Source organism: Zalophus californianus, chromosome 8 (genome assembly GCF_009762305.2).
Source record: "Zalophus californianus isolate mZalCal1 chromosome 8, mZalCal1.pri.v2, whole genome shotgun sequence".
Classification (NCBI taxonomy): Eukaryota; Metazoa; Chordata; class Mammalia; order Carnivora; family Otariidae; genus Zalophus; species Zalophus californianus.
This window is the reverse complement of record NC_045602.1, coordinates 26531070-26553277: the sequence shown is the minus strand read 5'-3', so window position 1 is coordinate 26553277 and position 22208 is coordinate 26531070. Positions and strand designations below refer to the sequence as shown.

Here is a 22208-nt window from a genome sequence, read left to right as displayed (position 1 = left end):
CCCTTGCCCAACTTGCGTGCATGCTCTTTCTCTTTCAAATGAATAAATAAATCTTTAAAAAATATATAACAGAAATGTATTCATTGACATGGAAAGATGTAAGTGAAAAGAGTGAGTTATAAAAGAGTATAAAACAGTATGTAAATGAAGCAAAGTTATTTGTGAAAATTGACAAACTGATAGTAAAGTGCATATGGAAATGCAAAAAGTGAAGGAAAGCAAAGATAATCTAAGAAGAACAAAGCTGGAAGATTTACACCTCCAGATGTCAAGATTTATTTCAAAACTATCATAGTTAGCATAGTACTAATGCAAAAATAGACAAATGTCCCAGACTGAATAGAAAAGAAAATCCAGAATAGAATTACACGTTCATAATCACCTAATTTACAAAAAAGGTAGAGACATAAAAAGCAGTAGAAAAAGGATTAATTTTTTTCCAATATGTTTTATCAATTGAACAACTAGATAGAAACAAATGTGCTTTGATCTCTACCTCAACCCATACACAAAAATGAATTCCAGTTTGAATGTAGGTCTTAAATGTGAAAAATCAAACAAGATCTCTAGCTAATACCAGGATATCTTTATGACCTAGGAGTGACCAAGATTTCCTGACAAGTACACAAAAAGGACTAACCATAAAAGACTGATAAATTGAATTTATCATTGAAATTAAAAACTTTCATTTGTGGGAAAAGATATTTATATATAAAGAACTCTTACAGACCACTAACAAAAGAAAAAAGGTAACCCAATTTAAAAATGGGTAAAACACTTTAACAAGTATTTCACAAAGAGATAATCTGAACAATTAAGAAACATATGAAAAAGTAAATAAAAAGTATGAAAAAGTGTTCAACTAGTCATCAGGAAAATAATTTAAAACCACAAGACACAACTACATACCCTAGAAGGGCTTAAAAAAAAAAAAGCAATTATCAACTGTTGGTACAAGCATGAAACAACCAGAACTCTCATACATTGACAGTGGGAGCGTAAACTGGTAAAACCACTCTAGAAAACTGGTATTATCTTATCTTCTAACAATGAACATATGCAAATCCTATGACTGAGTAACTTCACTCAAAGATATGTATCCAACATAAAGGGATACACATGTACACCAAAAGACATGTACAAGAATATTTGTAAGTAGTTTTATTTATAATAGCTAAAAGCTGAAAATCATCTAAATGCCCCTCAATAGTTGAACATAAAAAGAAATTATGGTGGGGCGCCTGGGTGGCTCAGTGGTTAAGTGTCTGCCTTCAGCTAGGTCATGATCCCAGGGTCCTGGGAGCGAGCCCCACACTGAGCCCCGCATCGGGCTGCCTGCTTGGCAGGAAGCCTGCTTCTCCCTTTCCCACTCCCTCTGCTTGTGCTTTCTCTCTCACTGTGTCTCTCTCTGTCAAATAAATAAATATTAAAAAAAAAAGAAATTATGGTATATTCATAAAATGCAATATGAGTGAACTACTGCTATAGGAGAGTATATACTGTAATCCCATTTATGTGCCTTCAAAAACAGGCAACAATAATCTGCAAGGAATAGTCGTCAGAACACTGATTACTTTTGTTGGGTTTTGAGTCTGACTCAAAACAAAGGGAGGTTTTTTGGGGGGGACTTGTAGTGTTTTATATCATGATCCAGATAGTAGTTATACAGGTATATTCATTTATTAAAATTCACCAAACTGTACAAGGATATAAGATAGAACAAGATTATAGTCCCTGCTGCCATGGAATTTATATTTTAAAGGGGGAGACAGAATAACAATTTATAAGTTCTGATAAGTTTTTTTTTTAAAGATTTTATTTATTTATTCATGAGAGACAGAGAGAGACACAGAAAGAGAAGCAGAGGGAGAAGCAGGCTCCCCGCTGAGCAGGGAGCCCGATGTGGGACTTGATCCCAGGATCCTGGGATCATGACCTGAGCCGAAGGCAGACGCTTAACCATCTGAGCCACCCAGGTGCCCAAGTTCTGGTAAGTTCTATATAGAGAATTATAGTAGTCTGATGTGACAAGAGGCTAACTAGGATTCATTTTAGAATCTATTTTAGATTGGGCCCAGTCACTGAATGACATCAGCATTTAGTGATATTAGGATTGGAATAACAAGATGGAGCTCTGTATCTTGTAAAGATGACATGAAGAACATTTCAATCAGAGACAACAGCTTGTACAAAGGACGTAAGGCAGGAATACATTAATTGTATACAAATTACAGAAAGAAAGTGTGGTATAGAGGGCATGAAAATGGTAACTTGAAGAGAAGTAGGCACAGAAGAGCTTATATAAGAATTTTGCAAATTAGAGAAAGGACTCGGAATTTTATTCTAAGTATGATAGCAAACAACTGAGTGGTTTCAAGGAGGAGACTGATAGTATGACTTGGATTTAAAAGGGAAAAAACTCTGGCTGCTATCCGGAGAATGGTCTATAAGGGGGTAGGAGCAGAGGCATGGGGACAAGTTAGGAGGCTGGATTAAGGCAAGAAATGAAGGTAGTTTGATTAGGATGTTAGTAGTCAAGATAGAAATGGGGGTAGGGGCAGATTCTGGATGTATTTGTAGGTTACCCTGATGTAACCTGCTGATGGATAAATGTGGGTAATGAGATGGGAAAAACTGCAGAGGAATAGGTTTTGGGGGAAGAAAACAAGAATTCTAGCCAATATTTAAGACACCAATTAGATATCTATGTGACGCTGTAAAGAAGGCAGTCTGAAACAAGATAGATCTCAGGGCTAAAGAACTGGAGACTGGAATTACTAAATATAGATATTTCAAGCTATGTGACTGACTGAAATTATATTCAGATGTTAATTTTATTGTTTAATTGCTCCCTCCTTTCTTGTTCACTCTAAGTTGGCCAAAATGGAAGTTATCAAGTCCTTGTTTAACCTTGTCTCCTGGCCACAGTATTTGATCTAAAGACTAATACCTGTTCCAAGCTAGACCAGTCAGTAGTTTTCTCTCATAATTTTTTTTTTAAGATTTTATTTATTTATTTGGGAGAGAGTGTGAGCACACGAGCAGGGGTAGCAGCAGAGGGAGAAGCAGGCTCCCTGCAGCAGGGAGCCCGATGTGGGGCTGGATCTCAGGACCCCGGGATCATGACCCAAGCCAAAGGCAGACGCTAAACTGACTGAGCCACCCAGGCGCCCCTCTTTCTCATGATTTTCTTAACTAGAGTTGGGGAAAAGCCTTTCCTTCTCTAAGATGAAGGTAAGAAGGTTCCAGTTAAGGTCTTGCTAGGAGTTATTCCAGGATGGTGGGGAAAAGTGGTCTGAGAAACTAAACCGTACATGCAGAGAAAAGCAAGCCTGAGAGATAAGAGAAAGACAATGTCCTGAGTTTGCTAGTCCCTATGCCAGTTACCTCAGTTTTCCCACATTTTGATTACATTAATTATAAAAGTTCCCATTTTCCCCCATACTAGCTTGAGTTGGATTGTCACTTAAAACCAAAAGCTTTAACTCAGTCACAGATTTCTATATACAGGTATTTCTATGTAACTTATAACCAATTATCATAGTAATAGTCTATCAAAGTTCAGTGACACTTATGAATATTTTCACTTTGCATTAAGATTTCATGTTTACTTTGCCCCCTTGTTTAAGTAAGTAAAACCTGATTTTGTTCAAAAGATTAAGTTTGGTCCAAAAGTTTATTTGCCAAAGTTAAATTCTTCTTTCAATGGGAGAAGATATTTGCAAATGATATACCTGACAAGGGGTTAGTATTCAAAATATATAAAGAACTTAAACTCAACACCAAAAAAAAAAAAAAATCCAGTTAAAAATGGGCAAAAGACATGAACAGACATTTCTCCAAAGAAGACATAAAGATGGCAACAGACACATGAAAAGATGCTCAACATCATTTATCATCAGGGCAATGCAAATCAAAACCACAAGATATCACCTAACACCTGTCAGAATGGCTAAAATAAAAAATACAAGAAACAACCAGTATTGGTGAGGATGGGGAGAAAAAGGAACCCTCTCACTGTTGGTGGGAATGCAAACTGGTGCAGCCACTTTGGAAAACAGTATGGAGGTTCCTCAAAAAATTAAAAACAGAATTACCATATGATCTAGTAATCCCACTATTGGGTATTTACTCAAAGAATACAAAAACACTAATTTGAAAAGATACATGCACCCCTTATGACTACTGCAGCATTATTTATAATAGTCAAAATATGGAAGCAGCCCAAATGCCCATCAACAAATGAATGGATAAAGACGTGTGTGTGTGTGTGTGTGTGTGTGTGTGTGTGTGTGTGTGTGTGTGTGTGTGTGTGTGTGTGTGTAATATTACTCAGCCATAAAAAAGAATGAAATCTTGCCATTTGCAACAACATAGATGGATCTGGAGGTTGTAATGCTAAATGAAGTAAGTCAGTCAGAGAAAGACAAGTACCATGTGATCTCACTTATATGTGGAATTTAAGAAACAAAACAAAGAAAAAAAAAAAGACAAACCAGAGCTGCCATCTTGCGTCCCTGCGTGTGTGCACCTAATCTCAGCTGGTCCGCCCGAGACCCCCTGAGCGGTCCCATTTCCGCTCCAACAAGATGAAAGAAACTATCATGAACCAGAAGAAACTCGCCAAACAGCAAGCACAAGTGCGCATTAATGGGAAAGGAACTGCTTGCCGAAAGAAGAAGGTGGTTCACAGAACGGCTACAGCAGATGATAAAAAACTTCAGTTCTCCTCAAAGAAGTTAGGGGTAAACAATATTTCTGGTATTGAAGAAGTGAATATGTTCACAAACCAAGGACCAGTGATCCATTTTAATAACCCCAAAGTTCAGGCATCACTGGCAGCGAACACTTTCACCATTCCAGGCCATGCTGAGACAAAGCAGCTGACAGAAATGCTACCCAGTATCTTAAACCAACTTAGTGCAGACAGTCTGACTAGTTTAAGAAGACTGGCTGAAGCTCTGCCCAAACAGTCTGTGGATGGAAAAGCACCACTTGCTACCGGAGAGGATGATGATGATGAAGTTCCAGATCTTGTGGAGAATTTTGATGAAGCTTCCAAGAATGAAGCAAACTGAATTGAGTCAACTTCTGAAGAACATAAAACTTGAAGAAGTTACTGGGAGCTGCTATTTTATATTATGACTGCTTTTTAAAATTTTGTTCATGGATCTGATAAAATCTAGATCTCTAATATTTTTAAACCCAAGCCCCTTGGACACTGCAGCTCTTTTCAGTTTTTGCTTATACACAATTCATTCTTTGCAGCTATTTAAGCTGAAGAAGCCTGGGAATAAAGTTTGAAACAAGGTTAATAAAGTTCTTTGCCTAGGGAAAAAAAAAAAAAAGAGACAAACCAAAAAACAGACTCTTAACTACAGAGAAAAAACTGGTAGTTACCAGAGGGGAGGTGGGGTAGGGGTATGGGTGAAATAGGTGAAGGGGATTAAGAGTATACTTATTGTGATGAGCACTTAGTAATGTATAGAATTATGAATCACTACATTGCACACCTCAAACTAATATAACACTCTACGTTAACTATACTGGGATTTTTAAAAATTAAAAAAAGAAAAATGACAAGTGTTGGTGAGCATGCTGGTGGGAATGGAAAATGGCGCTACCACTGTGTATGGTGGTTCCTCAAAAAGTTAAACATGGAATCACAGAATATGATCCAGGGATCAGTATACACCCAAAAGAGCTGAAAGCAGGGATTCAAACAGATACCTGTACACCAATGTTTATAAAAGCATTACTCACAATAGCCCAAAGGTGGATACAAACCAAATGCGCATCAACAGAATAAACAAAATGTCATATATATATGCAATAGAAAATTATTCAACTTTAGAAAGTAATGAAATTCTGACATATGCTATAAACATAGATGAAATCTGCAAACATTAAGTGAAATAAGCCATACTCAAAACGACAAATATTGTGTGATTCCATTTATATGAGTACCCAGAACAGGCAAATTCATAGACACAGAAAGCAGAATGGCGCTTGCCAAGGGCTGAGAGATAGGGGAATAGGGAGTTATTGTTTAATGGGTACAGAGTTTCTTTTTGGAAAGAGGAAATATTTCTGGAAATAGTGGCAATAGATAAAAAGGTACTTAATGCCACTGAATTGTACACTTGAAAATGGTTAAAATGTTAACTTTTATGTTACATACACTTTATCATAATAAAAACCCCCACAAACTTAAAAAGAAATTCTTCTTTCAAGTTGTTTCCTGGAATCCGAAAGGAACTCATTTTTTCTAATAAATTAAGAAAAACCTCTAATACAAAAGATTATCTTTCAACTTTCAACTTTTAATAATTTCTAAAACTATAGAAACAGAATCTCAAATTCTTTGTTAGTCCATTGCTATCACAAATCCAGTCTTATGATAAAAATACATCTCTACCACTACATTAATGTTAAAATATATCACATTTACTCTTAACATTTATAGGACACACCTATAGGAAAATCCTTTGTACTTTCTCTAAAATTTAAGGGATTACTAAAATATCGAAGAACTTAATGTGAACATTTTATTTTAATATGATTTAAATTCACATATTCATGTTCCTTATCTAGAATCCTGTTGGAAGATGTCTTTTTAAATCTACTTTCAATATTTGATCCCCATCCTACTACAGAGACAGCATATATTCTCTACAAACACTCTAGCTAGCTCTTTACTGCCTGATAACAACTACCATTTTAATAGCAGTAAGTTAGCAGAAAATAAAATGACTTGAACTTACCCAAATGAATAGACAGGGCTAGGTTTCCTCATCATTACCCAGTAACTTATCAAACATGTCATTAAACTAAGTAAAAAGGAAAATAAATTTAGCTTTAGAACTAGAGCAGGAGGAGAACACACAAAAAGAAATTATGTTTTTAGAATTCCTAAGTTTGCTGAAAGTTATCAGTGCTTGCAGACTAAATTAATAAACTATTCTAATAAGCTATAATCTAATCACCAGCAGCATCCTAATATGTGAGTTTTATCATGTGGAGAAACTGAAAAAAGTCACAATACATCAAGTCAGTAAATAGAACCTAAACCCATACTTTCTCTAAGTAAGTTATCCACCCTAAACAGTTTCCATAACTGAGCATGCAAAAATAGCACAGTAATAATAAAGTAATATATTTTATTTTAGCCACAGAGAATAAATTTTAACTCTGATAAACTTAAATCTTTGTTAAAAGTTAAACGAAATATTAATAGCAACAACACTCTGGATAGGATAAAATTACATTCATTTTCCAAGTACAGTGGAGATTCACTCTAAAACAACTTACTACCGCGTGAAATCCAGTGGTAACTCTATATTTTAGATAAGTCAAGTAGATTTAGGTACATGACTAATGAAAAGACATACTTATACTCCTATGGCATGGATCTTGAAGACATCAAGTATTTTGCAATCCTTACACGGCGATATGAAAGGTCCCACGAAGCAGGGAGCCAAAAGGGTGTCTCCCTAGCTCACAATTGCTCACTTCTTAGTTATTAATGCCCATCTACACGGTTACGGAAGGAACTGGTACGTTCTTATGGGACGCTGCTCCCTGGCCACAGCTGACTCAACTACAGGTAGGTACCCAAGGCATATGATCTAATGCCTGGGTATTATTTTTTCTGTTCCTCTATAAATGGGATATTTTCTTCCAGTATATCTCCTAATAGTTATTGTTTGTATATATGTTCTATGTTGATAATTTTACTTATTTCACAGATTACTTTCCTTTAAGCAGAGAAAACAAATTCAGTGCAAGAAATTCCTTATTAGTTTCAAAACACTAAAGAGACTTTTTCAAACTTACCTAAAAAACTAATGATGTATGGTGATTAACATAACATAATAAAATTAAAGAAAACAAAAAACAAAAAACTTACCTAAAAAGGTCAAAAATGGTCAAGTAAGTATAGGCAGTTAAAGCTGCAAAACAACAAAACAACTGATTAAAATGTTGCTGAATCCACTGTTTGGAAATGTAGCTAATAATCAAGATTGTTCATACCAGGTATATCCATTACCAAAAACACCCTGAGTCACTAACTAACCTTATATGTTGGCAATTATCTAGATTAATATATGTAGCCAAATGTGATAAATACAGAGGTGTCTGACTGGCTCAGTTGGTAGAGCATAGGACTCTTGATCTCAGGGTTGTAAGTTCAAGCCCAGCATTGGAGCCTACGTAATTAAAAAAAAAAAAATTGGTAAGTACAAAAGCTTACTCTAGAGTCTGATTTCGCCATCAGGACAAAGGAAGCAGCATACACCCAAAAGTGCTATCATCATTTTGGGGTTTTTTTACTTTCTTCTGTCATCTGAGTACTATTTTAAATATAGTCTCTAAATAGCAGGATGAAAAGAATGATACATAAAAACGTAAGAGGTCAAGAAATGGGGCACCTGGATGACTCGGTTGGGTGTCTGGCTCTTGATTTCCACTCAGGTCATGATCTCAGGGTCAGGATGGAGCCCCACATCAGGGTCTGCACTGAGTATGGAGCCTACCTGGGATTCTCTCTCTCCCTCTCCTTCTGCCCCTACCTCTACTTGCACTCTCTCTCTTTCCAAAAAAATAAAAATAAATAAACATAAAAAATTAAAAAATTTAAAAGAGGTCAAGAAACAAGAAAAATATTATAGATTTTCCTTTTCAAGGAAAATCCAAGAAACATAAATCTCAAAATCTTACTTAGACACTGCATAAATTGAAGGGCTAATCTATCACATAAAAAGGAATCACAGTCTTTCAAATAGATTTAAAGCTATTTTAAAAAAAAAGCTCATTTAAAATGATAATGCTTAACAACTGAACCAAACTTTACAGTTTACAAGGCACTTTTCTTTTTTTTAAAGATTTTATTTATTTATTTGTCAGAGAGAGACACCACTAGAGAGAGGGAACACAAGCAGGGGGAGTGGGAGAGGGAGAAGCAGGTTTCCCGCTGAGCAGAGAGCCCGATGTGGGGCTCGATTCCAGGACCCTGGGATCATGACCTGAGCCGAAGGCAGACACTCAACCTACTGAGCCGCCCAGGCGCCCCAACAAGGCACTTTTCACATAGCTTCTCTTATTTAAATCTTGAGTTATATTTCAGAATAATATATTCCACATAAAGAAAGATATATCTTTATTTAAAACCAGAACAATAAATGTGAAACTAATGATTAACTCCACAAAAATAGGAATGGTGACATACCTATACTGTTAGTGGAACTGCACCACATAAGCAGGAAGCCAGTACATGTTAAGTTTATTGCACCAAAGAGCAGTATCTTCCAGGACTGTGAAAAAGAAAATCATTCTTATTTGGATAGTGCTGATAAACTTCCCTGGGTGTGTTCAAGTTGCTGCAATTCCCACTCTACAAAAGAATAAGCACAACTTCCTTCAAAAAGTCAGTGTCACATTTCCTACATCTACAAAAATTACCATCAACCAAATTATTATTTTACTAATCTAAAAAATAGTTCTAGAGGAGGAATTCTTCAAGAGAAAAAAAAATTCTGCCACATAAACTCTCAAACAGTTGAGAAAAACAGGCATATACTTTAATATCATTTTGTCTCTATAAATAAGTACATAGAGACAACGATAGCATATGGGGCAAAATATAAAGCAACTGGTGAATCTGAGTAAAGGGCTTAGGGGAGTTCCTTACACTAATCTTGTGACTTTTCCATAAGTTTGAAATTATATCAAAATAAAGTTATTTTTCCCCTCCCCGCCAAAAGGGCTACACTTACTTATTTACCAAATAAGTCATATGAAATAGGACTGCAAGAGAGGGAAAGATTACCATAGGTTAGAAGTTCATAGATCTGAGACATGCCTTGAAAGTAGCTAGGATTTCATCAGAAGAAGCAGAAAGTGCTTTCTAAGAATAAAAAAAGAGATCAAGTGAAATGTTTTTTAATTTTTGTCCCACTCCACTCCCTACAAAGAAGGGAGACCTATAATTGTGTGAAAGTAGAAGTGAAAGAAATTAGTGAAAAGGGAGTTATCTGGAGGTGTTAAAATTAAACAAATATAATTGCAAAGGTCAAGTGTGGCATAGGATGGCTTTAGGACACAGATGCAAAGTGTAGGTTTAGGATGAAGTACACCTTCTCTGAAAAAGGTGAGAAGGGCAAGAGATGACTGAAGGGACAGAAAAACTGTGAACTAGAGAGAAGTGACAGTGAAGCAGCACAGCACTAACCACCTCTACATCTCTAGAAAAGAAGAAACAAGGCGGGGCGCCTGGGTGGCTCAGTTGGTTAAGCGACTGCCTTCGGCTCAGGTCATGATCCAGGAGTCCCGGGATCGAGTCCCGCATCGGGCTCCCTGCTCGGCAGGCAGTCTGCTTCTCCCTCTGACCCTTCCTCCTCTCATGTGCTCTCTGTCCATTCTCACTCTCTCAAATAAATAAATAAAATCTTTAAAAAAAAAAATCTGTTGAGAAAAATTAAAAAAAAAAAAAGAAGAAACAGGCCATTTTCTAAAATAAAGGGATGTAGTAGAATAGGAATGGAAACTTACATCCAGAGGAGAATTTGTACAACAGCAGTTCTAGTGAGTATACTTCTGAATCATCAGAGGAGAACAAGAATGACCATCATGAATTTAGGGTAGGCGGCATTCTACCACTTCCTCTACCCCCAGGAGCAAAACCAGAGAAGCAGGTGAGGTAGGGATGTCAGAGAGAGAGCTGATGTGATAGGTTAATGGGACAAGGGACTCTTACAGGGAGGACATTAATGAAATGACTGGACATGGGCTCTAGTCAGAACAGGGATTCAGGAACAGTCAGAAAAGGAGGATAAGGCATGTAATCTGAAAATGACATTTTCTGCAGCTCTACTGATGAATCAAGCTACTCATCAACAAATACTTGAGTACCTATTTTGTAACAGACACTTTCTAGGCACTAGAGATACAGCAGTGAACAAAATATGGACCTTATACTCCAGTGGGGGTGACAGACAATTAGCAAATATACAAGGTCAGGTGGTGGTAAGTGCTACAAAGGAACAATAAAGTACGGTAATGGGAAATGTGGAAAGGGTATTCTGCCAGACAAGGTGGTCAAAAAGACCCCCTTGGTAAAGTAACATGTGACCAGAAATCTTACAGAGGCAAAGGTACTAAGCATGCAGATATCTGGGAAAGAAAATGGGAACCACAGTGCAAATGCCCTGAGATAGAAGAGGACTTGGCCAAGGACGGACAGATGAGAGGGAAGAGGAAGTCTCGGGCTCCATCAAGTAGTGTCTTGTATGCCAGCAAAGAATTGGGATTTATTCCAAATGAGATGGAAAGCAGCTTAGCTTTCATTTTTAAAGATCATTCTGGCAGGGCGCCTGGGTGGCTCAGTCGTTAAGCATCTCCCTTCGGCTTGGGTCATGATCCCAGAACCCTGGGTTCAAGTCCCGCATCTGGCTCCCTGCTCAGCGGGAAGCTTACTTCTCCCTCTCCCACTCCCCCTGCTTGTGTTCCCTCTCTCACTGTCTCTCTCTCTCTGTCAAATAAATAAAATCTTAAAAAAAAAAAAAGGATTAAAAGATCATTCTGGCTTCTCTATGTAGAATATACTGCATAGGGGCAAGGACAGAAGTAGGAAGACCATTTAGAATGTGACTGCAGTAATCCAAGTGAGAAATGATGACTTTGAAGTTGGTAAGAAAGTGTTAGAAGAGTCAAATTCTGAGTGTTACACTGAAGATAGAGCAGCAAGATTTACTTACAAAATGGATGAGGAATGAGAGAGAGAGAGGGAGAAGAATGACTACAAGGTTTCTGGCCTGTGCACTGGAAGAACAGAGTGGCCATTTAGTGAGGAAGGGACAGAAAATCAAAGTTCAGGTTTGGCCATATGAAATTTGAGATGCCTATTAGATATCCAAGTGGAAATGTTGAGAGGGCCATGATATATAGGAATCTAGAAGTAGGGGAGAAGTTATGGATTGAGTTATAAATATTGGGTCATCAGCATAAGGTAGTCAAAGTATCACCTAGATGTAATGAAGATAAACAACAGAGGCTGGAGCTCTAAGCGCTGGGACACTCTAAAACTTAGAGATCAGAAAGATAAAAGGAAAGTGATGAACAATGGCCAGGTAAGTAGGAGGAAAACCAAGAGTGATATTTCAGAGTCCAAATGAAAAAAGTGCTTTAAGCATTGTCAAATGCTTTTGAAGGTTAAGTAAGATGGGAAATGAGGATGACCATTGATTTTGGCAACACAGAGTTTACCAGTTACTTTATTAAAGCTGCTCCAGTGGATTGGTGGGGGCTACAGCCAGACTGGTATGTGTTTAATGGAGACAGGGAGAAAAGAAAGTGAACAGAGAGTAAAGACAATTAGTTTAAGTAGTTTTGCTATATGAGGAAGCAGAGAAATGAGGCAGTAGCTGAAAGTGGAAGATGTGGCATGTGCTCATGATGCAGGAAGGAACAACTGTAGGAAGTTTGTCTTTGAGTAGGCAACAAGTGGAAGTACAGAGAGTTCATTCATAAAAACAGGAGGAAAGGCCGAATGTTGGGAGATGACAGGATGTGGAAGTGTTTTCTGATTACTTCTTTTCCTTCAGTGAAACAGGAAGCAAGATCAACAGGTCAGAGTGAGGATGAGTAAGGTTTTGGAAGTTTGAGGACAGAAGTGAGAGACTATGGCATGAAACAGCCATCTAGAAAAATGGAAAACTGAATGAACTAAAGATGTAGTATGGGCAGCACTAATGGCACACTTGATCTTGAATTTAAAGTGAGACCAGTCACCATGGTTTTGTGTTTCTCTCAGGCTACATTCAGTTGCTTGGGTGCAGGTACAGAATAGCAGGAATGTATACTGAACAATGTTAAGGATTTGCCAGGGAAGTATCTGAGGAAGAGTGACAGATGAAGGGAGGGCACAGAGGAGTTGAAGACATATGCAAGAAGTCAGTAATGATGGACCAAAGAATCTAAATTGGATAAGTAAGCAAATGAGGATAAGAGAGGTGAAAAATAGTGAAAATATGGCATAGTCAATGGATTGGAGATCCTAGTAAGATTGAAGAATTATTGGAATTGCGATAATACAAGGAATGAACTGGAATAACAAGAGATGGTGACTATGAGTGAAATGCTTGAAACTGAGACAATGGGAAGATATAGTTATTATAAATGATAATGTCTGTGGTATGATCATTGGAGTGGATAGCTGGAAGGGATGCAGGACAAGATTATTTGGGGTAAGGAAGTAAGGAACTGAGAAGTAGGGATCTTCCTCATGATTTACGAAATTACCAAGAACCAAAACAGGAGTAGTAGTAAAGAGAGGTGAAGCTAAGCACATCTTTTAAGATTTAAATTATGATGGAGAGTATCTGCACAACTCAAGTGTTCTTATACTGGTTTTGTCCCTACCTATTCTGCGGTATACTGTGCTTCAACAAAGCATATGGTTCAAGAATTTCCTGTTTACATCTGTAATGTAGTTGCTTTCTACCAACATTATAAAGTTCTATCTATCTGTTCTCAAGAGATCATCTTAAAAGGACTAGCTACACAAGTAGCAAATGAATTTCCTACTCTTGGCTCTTTAACATCCAGGACATGACCCTATTTTCAAATACTGAGTTCTTACTATATTCCAAGGTTTTAGCAACAGGAGATACAGTGATAAGAAACAAAGAACAGAAGCCTCTAGTCCAGTATCATAATACATGGCCAATATCATAGGTACACTTATGTTCCACTGAAGCTAGGTTTATTTAAAATTCATCACATATTTATTTTTGTACTTTTATTGTACTTTTGTACTTTTATTAAAAGGTGAACAAAACAGACATCGTCACTGTCTTCAGGGAGCTTAGAGTATAATTTAGACAATAATGAGAACAATGAAAACAGAACAATAACTAGGCCTATATTGGTGACCAAAAAGGGTACCAATTATCTTTTTTTTTAAATATAAGCTCTGCGCCCAACATGGGTGGAGCCTGAATTCACGACCTCAAAGCATAACTTATTTTTCCTTCCTCACACTAAAAATGAGAAAACATGGCTTTAAACTGCATCCATTAAATTTGTAAAAAAAGTAAAAAAAGGCAATCATAAAATAATTTTTCTTTAAAACTCGTTAGAATTAGAATAAAAACCTTAACCAAAGCCCAGCTTCCTCCCAAGCAAAACAACTGTGTACCAAAGTAATTGATTTTTACATTACAATTTACATTAAATTACAAAGTAATTTAATTTTACATTGAAATTTTGCTTAGCCAGGGGTGGGTGCCTGGCTCACTGTCAGTAGAGCATGTGACTTGATGTTGGCATAATGAGTTTGAGCCCCACGTTGGGCATAGATTACTTAAAAAAAAAAAAACGCTTATCCAACATAAAAAAATGAACTCAGTGTGGTGTGGAGCACCTGGCTGGCTCAGTTGGTAGAGCATGTGACTATTAACCTCGGGACTGTGAATTCAAGCCCCATGTTGGGCGAGAGTTTACTTAAAAACAAAAAGTGTATGGTGGGATCACGAGTAATTTCTATATGCCTTAAAAATTATCTTTTTCAGTGTCATAATGTCTGTACAATGATTAAAATTAGAGTTAATAAAGATAACTTACCCTTCGGTCAGCTGCTACAAGTCTAAATTCCTGTAATAACTTGCCAAAAAAAGATCTTTGCGGTTTTCTAAAGAGATGAATTGTCCCCTTCAAAATAAACAAGAAATAAACAAATCAACATTGAAGCAGCTAATGGTTTTCATATCCTGTGATGTGATATAATAGCAACCACTAACATTTACTGAATGCTCAATATGTGGCAAGCAATTATTCTAGACACTTTACAAGCATTTATCTATTTAATTCTCACAATCCTCTATGAGATGGAAACAATTTTTAATAAATTGTCCAAGGGCACAATGCTAACAAATGGCTGAGCAGAAATTCAAACCCAGGCATTTTATTTTTTTAAAGGTTTTATTTATTTGTTTATTTGAGAGAGAGTGACAGTGAAAGAGCACAAGCTGGGGGAGCAGCAGAGGAAGTGGGAAAAGCAGGCTCCCCGCTGAGCAGGGAGCTGGATGCAGGGCTCGATCCCAGGACCCTGGGATCATGACCCCAGCCAAAGGCAGATGCCCAACCGACTGAGCCACCTAGGTGCCCCCAAGCCCAGGCATTTTAGCTCCAAACTACACACTTCTATTTTTAAATGGATTTTAGGCAATTTTGAACCAGAAAAGCAAACCATTTGCCAGATAGCTCTACTGGAAATAAAATATTACAATTAACTTAATAAAAGCTTTATATATGAAAAGTTTGGAAACTACTATTATAGTAAAATCTCTGAGGTTCTCTCTTAGGCACTCAAAGTACCTGACATTCTGGCTAGTCTCTATAGTCCTTGCTAGTACACTGTATGGGACCAGCAGAGAAAGGGTGACAGTGCGGTTACCAACAGGAGAAGAAACCTAAGTGGAGACTAGAGAGGAATTTCCCACTCAAGTATAGGAAACCTTAGCATAAGAGAGTTTAAGCACATATGGGAAATTAGCCTATGATTAAGGCAGTATCCAACATCAGCAGAAAATATGAGTTACCCAATAAATGGCTTTTGGAAAAGGTAACGTTGGATCCTTACTATATTTTACTCTAATTTTTTATTATATTAAAATTAAAATATAAAACTATAGAGTACTTGAAGAAATTTATGGATGTACAATTTTATAATCTTGGAGTTGGAGAAGACTTTTCATAATAGGATATAAAACCAAGAAGCTGTAAAGGGAAAAATTGATCAATTTTACTATCTTGGGAATATAATACTCAACAACAAACAAAAACAAAGAATCCTAGAGAGGGAAGATAAACTGGGAAAAAAAGAATTTTAATTGTTATTCCAAAAGCAAAATATTGTTTCTAGGGGGAAAAAATCTTTCACAATTTTCAGTGGGTCATATATAATAATTTGATTGCTAAGTGCCATGCACTTACATATTTATTTGGATTTTAATTTTAGCAAAATGCTTCCCTAGATAGTGAGGCCACAATCACCGGAACAACCACACAACGTTTCTACCTCACTACCGCCAGCCAATTTGACTTAAACACTGAAATTCCACAGAAAGCAGTGGAACTGGGTGTTCACAGATATCAAATGAGGAAAACTTTCAGATCCAACTCCAGCACAGGTCTGATTTTCCTAGTTAATTAGTAGGAACATCTCAGTCGTTATAAAAAAAGTATATCCCATTTTTTCAAAGCTCAGACATGTCATTAGTTTCATTAGGTTGAGACACAGAAGATAAAGCTGAGCACTAGAAATCTGGCATTTAAAACCAGAATGTTGATTATTGTTGAGGCCAAGTGATGGCTACATGGGGGCTTATTATATTATATTCTACTTTCCTGTGTTTGAAAATTTCCATAATAAAAAAATTTTAAGTAAAACATACTTTAAAATATAAAAATAAAGCATCAGAAAAAAGTGTTACTAATTTTGCTATCCAAATAAAGACCAGTGTGTGTGTGTGTGTGTAACTCTCAGGCTTTGCTAAGCTAATTCAGCTGAAAAGGAACAATATGCTATTTTCATTTGAGATGCTAATGAATGGTCAGTTAATGAATATTCCCCATTCTTAATGAATTATGTGTGGGATATTTGGTCCCAAAGATAAATTCTGCTTAATACTGTTATCCCTGGATATCTTCTAACTTCATCTCACTTTAAATTATTTTACTTTAAGTTTCAGGTTGAGAAAATAAGGTTTCTAAAAGGTAGAAGGCCATTTCTGATGCCATTCTGATATTGGTTAAAAGAAGTAAAAACCCACAAAAATCCTAATGTTCATGTCATTCTTTCCAAAATTATATTGGCCCTCCATTGCTATCGTGATAAACTCCTAATTTTACAACCTGAAATTCAATGCTTTCAAATACTTAGCCTGTTTCTTTCCAGTTTTATCTCTTGCTCCAGATAGGGAATCAACTCCAACTAAACTGGTGTACCCTCGTTTAATGATCATACCACTCTAGAGTGAAAAGGCCAGACTTGTCTAACCCAAGCTCTAAAAGCCCTGTAATACTTAACAAATTACTTGACCTCTGTTTCCTCATCTGAATGACAGTAATGACTAGTAGATTAAGAGTAAGGGAGTAATGGGGTGCCTGGGTGGCTCCGTCGGTTAGGCGCCTGCCTTTGACTCAGGTCATGGTCCCAGAGTCCTGGGAACCCCGCATCGGGCTCCCTGCTCGGTGGGGAGTCTGCTTCTCCCTCTCCCACTCCCCCTGCTTGTGTTCCCTCTCTCGCTGTCTCTCTCTCTGTCAAATAAATAGAATCTTAAAAAGAGTAATGGACTAAGGAAGAAAGTACTGTTTCATGGCTGACCTTCTATGTGACACCTTCCTAAACTATACTGTTCTTTATGCCACTTGCTTTGTTTTTTGTTTGTCTGTTTTTTGTAAATAACCAGAGGATAGCCTTCACCTTGTCATCTCACATTTTAGGTTAGTTTTTTAGTAACTTCACTAAAGACAAGGGCTATATTTCCTTTACGTTTTCTAAGATAGCATTGTGCTTTGCATATAACACCTTAATAAACAAGAGTGACTCCCCTTTCTTCCCCAAAACTTTTAAAATAAACCTTAAATGCTACTATTTTTCTGTATTACCAATGTTTCAACCATAAAAATTTAGTGCCATAGTTATTTATTTGGTGTTTTATAAAACAGGTATTTATTGAAAACCTCCTCTGAGCCAGGAACTGTTACAAGGCTCTGGGTATACCAGAGTGAATACAGAGGTCCTGCTCTCAAAGAGCTTACAGTCTAGGAAGTGAGAAAGACAAGGAAATACACAATTTTAACATAGTCTGGTAAGGGCTACAGATGTTATTGGTAAATAGCACCAAGATGTCACAGGAGCACAAAGGAGGCACCTAACAGGATCTTGAGACACGGCAGAAAGGCTCATGAAAGACTAGAGGGCACGTAAGGGTTATACGGATGAGGATGAGGGGTAGGAGATGATTGATTCCGGCAGACAGAACAGCATATACAAATTAGGTGCAAAGGCCTAATCCTTAGAGCATCATCTGCAAGCTGTTCACTGTGACTGGAATATGAATGTATGTATGTGAAAAAAGAGGCTATAAAGCTTGACCAAAAAAAAAAAAAAAAGGCAGTTGCAGCAGCAGCTTGACAACAGATAGCTTTGTATGCCATGCCAAACATGACTTTATCTTGAGGATAATGGGGGTGGGGGATATTAAGCAAGGGAGCAGGTGAGTGGCATGGTCCAATTTTAGAAATTCAATTCTGGCTACACAGTGGTGAGTATTTTGAAGAAAGCAGCTGGAAGGCTATTTGGTCAGCCCCCCAAAAGTAGATTTTACCCAATTTCTGTGTGCAAAAGAGGGATTACAGAAGACTTACAAAAGAAAAGGAAGTATACATAAGACATTTTTCTTGACCAAATCCACTCAAGGAAAAAACTTACTAGAGTGACAATGGCTTAGGCACTGAAACGTAGTCCTTTTCTCATATGCAGGCTATCAATAAGAGATCCATTAATTTCTCTGATAAAACGGTACCTCTTTTGACGCTGAAATTACAATCAACTTATCTTTTGATAAAATTCAGAGAGCTATACATTTGATCTCTAAAAGCATACAAAGACTAATTTCTCTAAAAAAAATTAGGTTAAACATCACATCCCCCAAACCGTAAGGTATACTGACTGGGCTCTACAAACGCAGGAAAAAATGTACAATAAAGATGCTCTACCAACACCTGGACTTTCTCCAGTCACTGACCTTCTTAAAGTTGCTGCTGTATCAGGCTATCTGGCACTCCATAAAGCCAAGTTGCAGAGTGGGGCGTTCACCTCAATAACCTGCTGATAACCCTCTTTATTAACGCCAACGGTATTGTCACTGGTGTAAGCAATGCTAATTACAGTCGCTGTTGCTGTGAACTTGTTTTCAGAGCTTTCGCTGGTTGTAGACGCTGACGCCGGCAAAGACTTTTATTTCTATAAGTAAATCTCGGCAGGGGAAGTCATAAGCTCGCTGAACTGAAAGCTCGGGCTGGAGCAGGGCCGGGATCCTGAGGTCTAACCAACGGGGTGAGGGAGAGTGAGGGGATCACAGCTCTGGGGGGAATGCTTCGGACGACAGCCCCTTCTCCTGCGGAGTGGGGGGAGCCGAGCACGACTCCGAGGACCCCTCCTCTGGGCAGCTGAGGCATGTGAAGGCCACTTTGGGATGAAAGAAGATAAGAGGAATCATCTACGACAGAAACCCTCGTACCCCCAGCCAACTCACCATGATAAGGAGCAGCACAGCTCCCGCCGGAAGACGCTCTGGGAGCTGGTTTTTCCCCTGGAACGGAAGGGGTGGGGCATCAGAGGCCGATTGGCGGAGAGAGACGCGGGGGCGGAAGTGCGTGCAAACTCTCTTGTTCCCGCCCTCTCCCCGGCTGTCACTGCGTTCTATAGAGGCGAAGGCAGAGGCTAGAGTGACCCTACCGAAGCTTTTGAGGGGTAGGTGGAGTAGAGAGCTAGAGACCCTGTCAAGGATCGGTTAGGGTTTTTTTTTTTTTGTATTTTTTTTTAATGTATAATGTATCTTTAATTTAAATTCAGTTAACATATAATGTATTATTGGTTTCAGAGGTAGAAGTCAGTGATTCATTAGTTGTACATAACGCCCAGTGCTCATTACATCACATGCCCTCCTTAATGTCCATCACCCAGTTACCCCCGCCCCTGCCCCCTTCCCCCCCCCCCCCCGCAACAACCCTCAACTTGTTTCCTATGATTAAGAGTCTCTTATGGTTTGTCTCCCTGATTTCATCTTGTTTTCCCCTCTCCCTTCGCCTAGGATCCGGTTTTGTTTCTTAAAGTCAGTATATGAGATAACTGTCTTTCTCTGACTTATTTTGCTTAGCATAATACCCTCTATTATTATTCCATCTACCTTGTTGCAAATGGCATATATATATATATATATATATATATATATATATATACACGCACCACATCTTTATCCATTCATCTGCTGATGGACATCTGGGTTCTTTCCATAGTTTGGCTATTGTGGACATAGCTGCTTTAAACATTGGGGTGCAGATGCCCCTTTGGATCACTACATTTGTATCTTTGTGGTAAATACTCAGTAATGCAATTGCTGAATAGTAGGGTATCTCTATTTTCAACTTTTTGAGGAACCTCCATACTGTTTTCCAGAGTGGCTGCACCAGTTTGCATCCCCACCAGCAGTGTAGGAAGGTTTCCCTTTCTCCACATCCTTGCCAACATCTGTCATTTTCTGATTTGTTAATTTTAGCCATTCTGTTGTGAGGTGGTATCTCATTGTGGTATTGATTTGTATTTGGTTAGGGTTTATTTGTAATGTTAGGAAAATTTCATTTAGTGCTGAAGTTTGAGGAAGCAAGAAGAGTAAGAAACTTGGCCAGAGACATACAGCTAGCTCTCCACAGAAGCTGAATTTGAACTCAGACCAATTACATGATACCGTGTTCTGTTTCCTAAAACACTAAACTCTCGTGAAATTAATTTTATTATGGAAGTAATATAGAATACAGGAAATAAAATAATTCAATATAGAATATGCAACACATGTCTGTATCAGGTACTGGTCTCATAAAATTATGTCCCAGTAAGAAGAGACAGAAAACAAGTAAGGGAGGAAAAAATGTTTAATATACTGATAGTGTCATGTAGAAAATAGAGTTATGCTACAGAGAGTGACTGAGTGGCTAATTTGTAGTAGTCCAAGAAAGCCTCTCTAAGGAAATGAAATTTGACTTCTGAATGACAAAGTCTTTCTGTGAAGATTATTCCAGGCAGGATAAACAATACAAATACCTAAGTCAAAAACAAGCAGAAGTGTTTCAAGGTCTGAAAGAAGGCAGTGTGTCTGGAGCTTTGTGCTTGAGGGGAAGAAATGAAGAGATCTAAATGGTAAATGGGTCAGATCAAGCAGGAATTTCTAATGTAGGGGTGTGGAGACTGGTTTCATTTTGTTTTGTTTTCTAAGTGAGACAGGAAGCCTGTGGAGGGCTTTAACAAGGGAGTGACCTTTACATTGTGGTATGGAGAATGGATTCTAGGTGGATAGTAATAGTGAACATTTACTAAGCACTTAACGTGGTAGGCACCATTTTATGAGTTTAGTATTAGCTCATTTAATCGTCCTATCTGGCATTTGGTATAGGTACTATTATTAGCCCCTGCTTGGAAAATTGTATGCCAAGGTCACATACTTACTTAATGGCAGATCTGGAATTCTGTGCTACAGAACCTAATTCTAAAGCCTTACCTGCTACCGTGTGCTTACTACTCCTGGACAAGATTAGAAGCAGGAAGACAGGTTAGGACATTATTGCCTTATTTACCCAGAGCAAATCATTCATGACTTTTTGAAGTTTCTTTACAGTCTTTTTTAAAACAAAATTGGATTCAAACAGTATATATTGTATTCTGTCTACTTCATGTAAGGATGTATTCTGACTTTTCCCTGTATCTTAATTTTCCTAGAATGTTGTTTTAATGACCTTAAACAATTCAATCATAGGCATGTGCCTTTACATAATTCCTTATTGATGAGTATAACAGGGTTTAGACATAGCAAAAAGAAATCTCTCAAGCTATTTAAAAAATCTATACTACAACAACTATAGAGATCAACAATTAAATAGAAGACTTGAACAATACTATATACCTATTAGACCTAAAATATCTCTAGAGTATACCATCCAACAACAGCAGAATACACATTCTTCTCAGGTACATATGAAGCATTTTCCAGGATAGTACATATGTTAGGCCATAAAACAATCTTCAATAAATTTGAAAGGATTAAAATAATAGTATGTTCTCCAAACATACTGGAATGAAATTAGAAATCCATAACTAAAGGAAATTTGGGATTTTCACATCTTGTGGAAATTAAAAAACATAGTCTTTAATAGTGGGTCAAAGAAGAAATCACAAGAGAACTTTGAAAATACATTAAGATGAATGAAAATGAAAACTCAATATACTAAAACTTACTGGATACAGCAAAAGTTGTAGGCAGAAATTTATAGCTATAAATGCCCATATTTTAAAAAGAAGAAAGATCTCAAGTCAATAATCTAAACTTCCATCATAATAGAGAAAGAGCAAACTAAAGCAAGCAAAGTAA

At 37.5% G+C, this 22208-nt stretch overlaps 2 protein-coding genes across 5 annotated transcripts in view; one reads left to right on the top strand and one right to left on the bottom strand.

The window, feature by feature from the left end:
• The window catches only part of SLC30A6 (solute carrier family 30 member 6), a 37910-nt gene extending 18524 nt beyond the window's left edge, over positions 1–19386 (bottom strand). The window contains exons 1-6 of one of the 4 annotated variants that reach the window (XM_027622237.1): positions 19323–19352; positions 18813–18892; positions 14623–14709; positions 9230–9314; positions 7910–7952; positions 6765–6830 (exon numbers count right to left, since the gene is read on the bottom strand). In XM_027622237.1, coding sequence (XP_027478038.1) covers positions 6765–6830; positions 7910–7952; positions 9230–9257 — 137 coding nt within the window. In that variant the 5' untranslated portion in view covers positions 9258–9314; positions 14623–14709; positions 18813–18892; positions 19323–19352. The other 3 variants (XM_027622234.1, XM_027622235.1, XM_027622238.1) reach the window with 3 other exon arrangements.
• LOC113937644 (transcription factor BTF3-like) lies at positions 4590–5078 on the top strand. Its single transcript, XM_035728888.1, has one exon. It carries the CDS (start codon positions 4590–4592, stop codon positions 5076–5078), a length of 489 nt encoding a protein of 162 aa, XP_035584781.1.
• Positions 19387–22208: the final 2822 nt, after the last annotated feature.

Bases quoted from the DNA above. Each gene is read 5' to 3' on its own strand.
- LOC113937644 (XM_035728888.1), top strand. From the start codon at position 4,590: ATGAAAGAAACTATCATGAACCAGAAGAAACTCGCCAAACAGCAAGCA.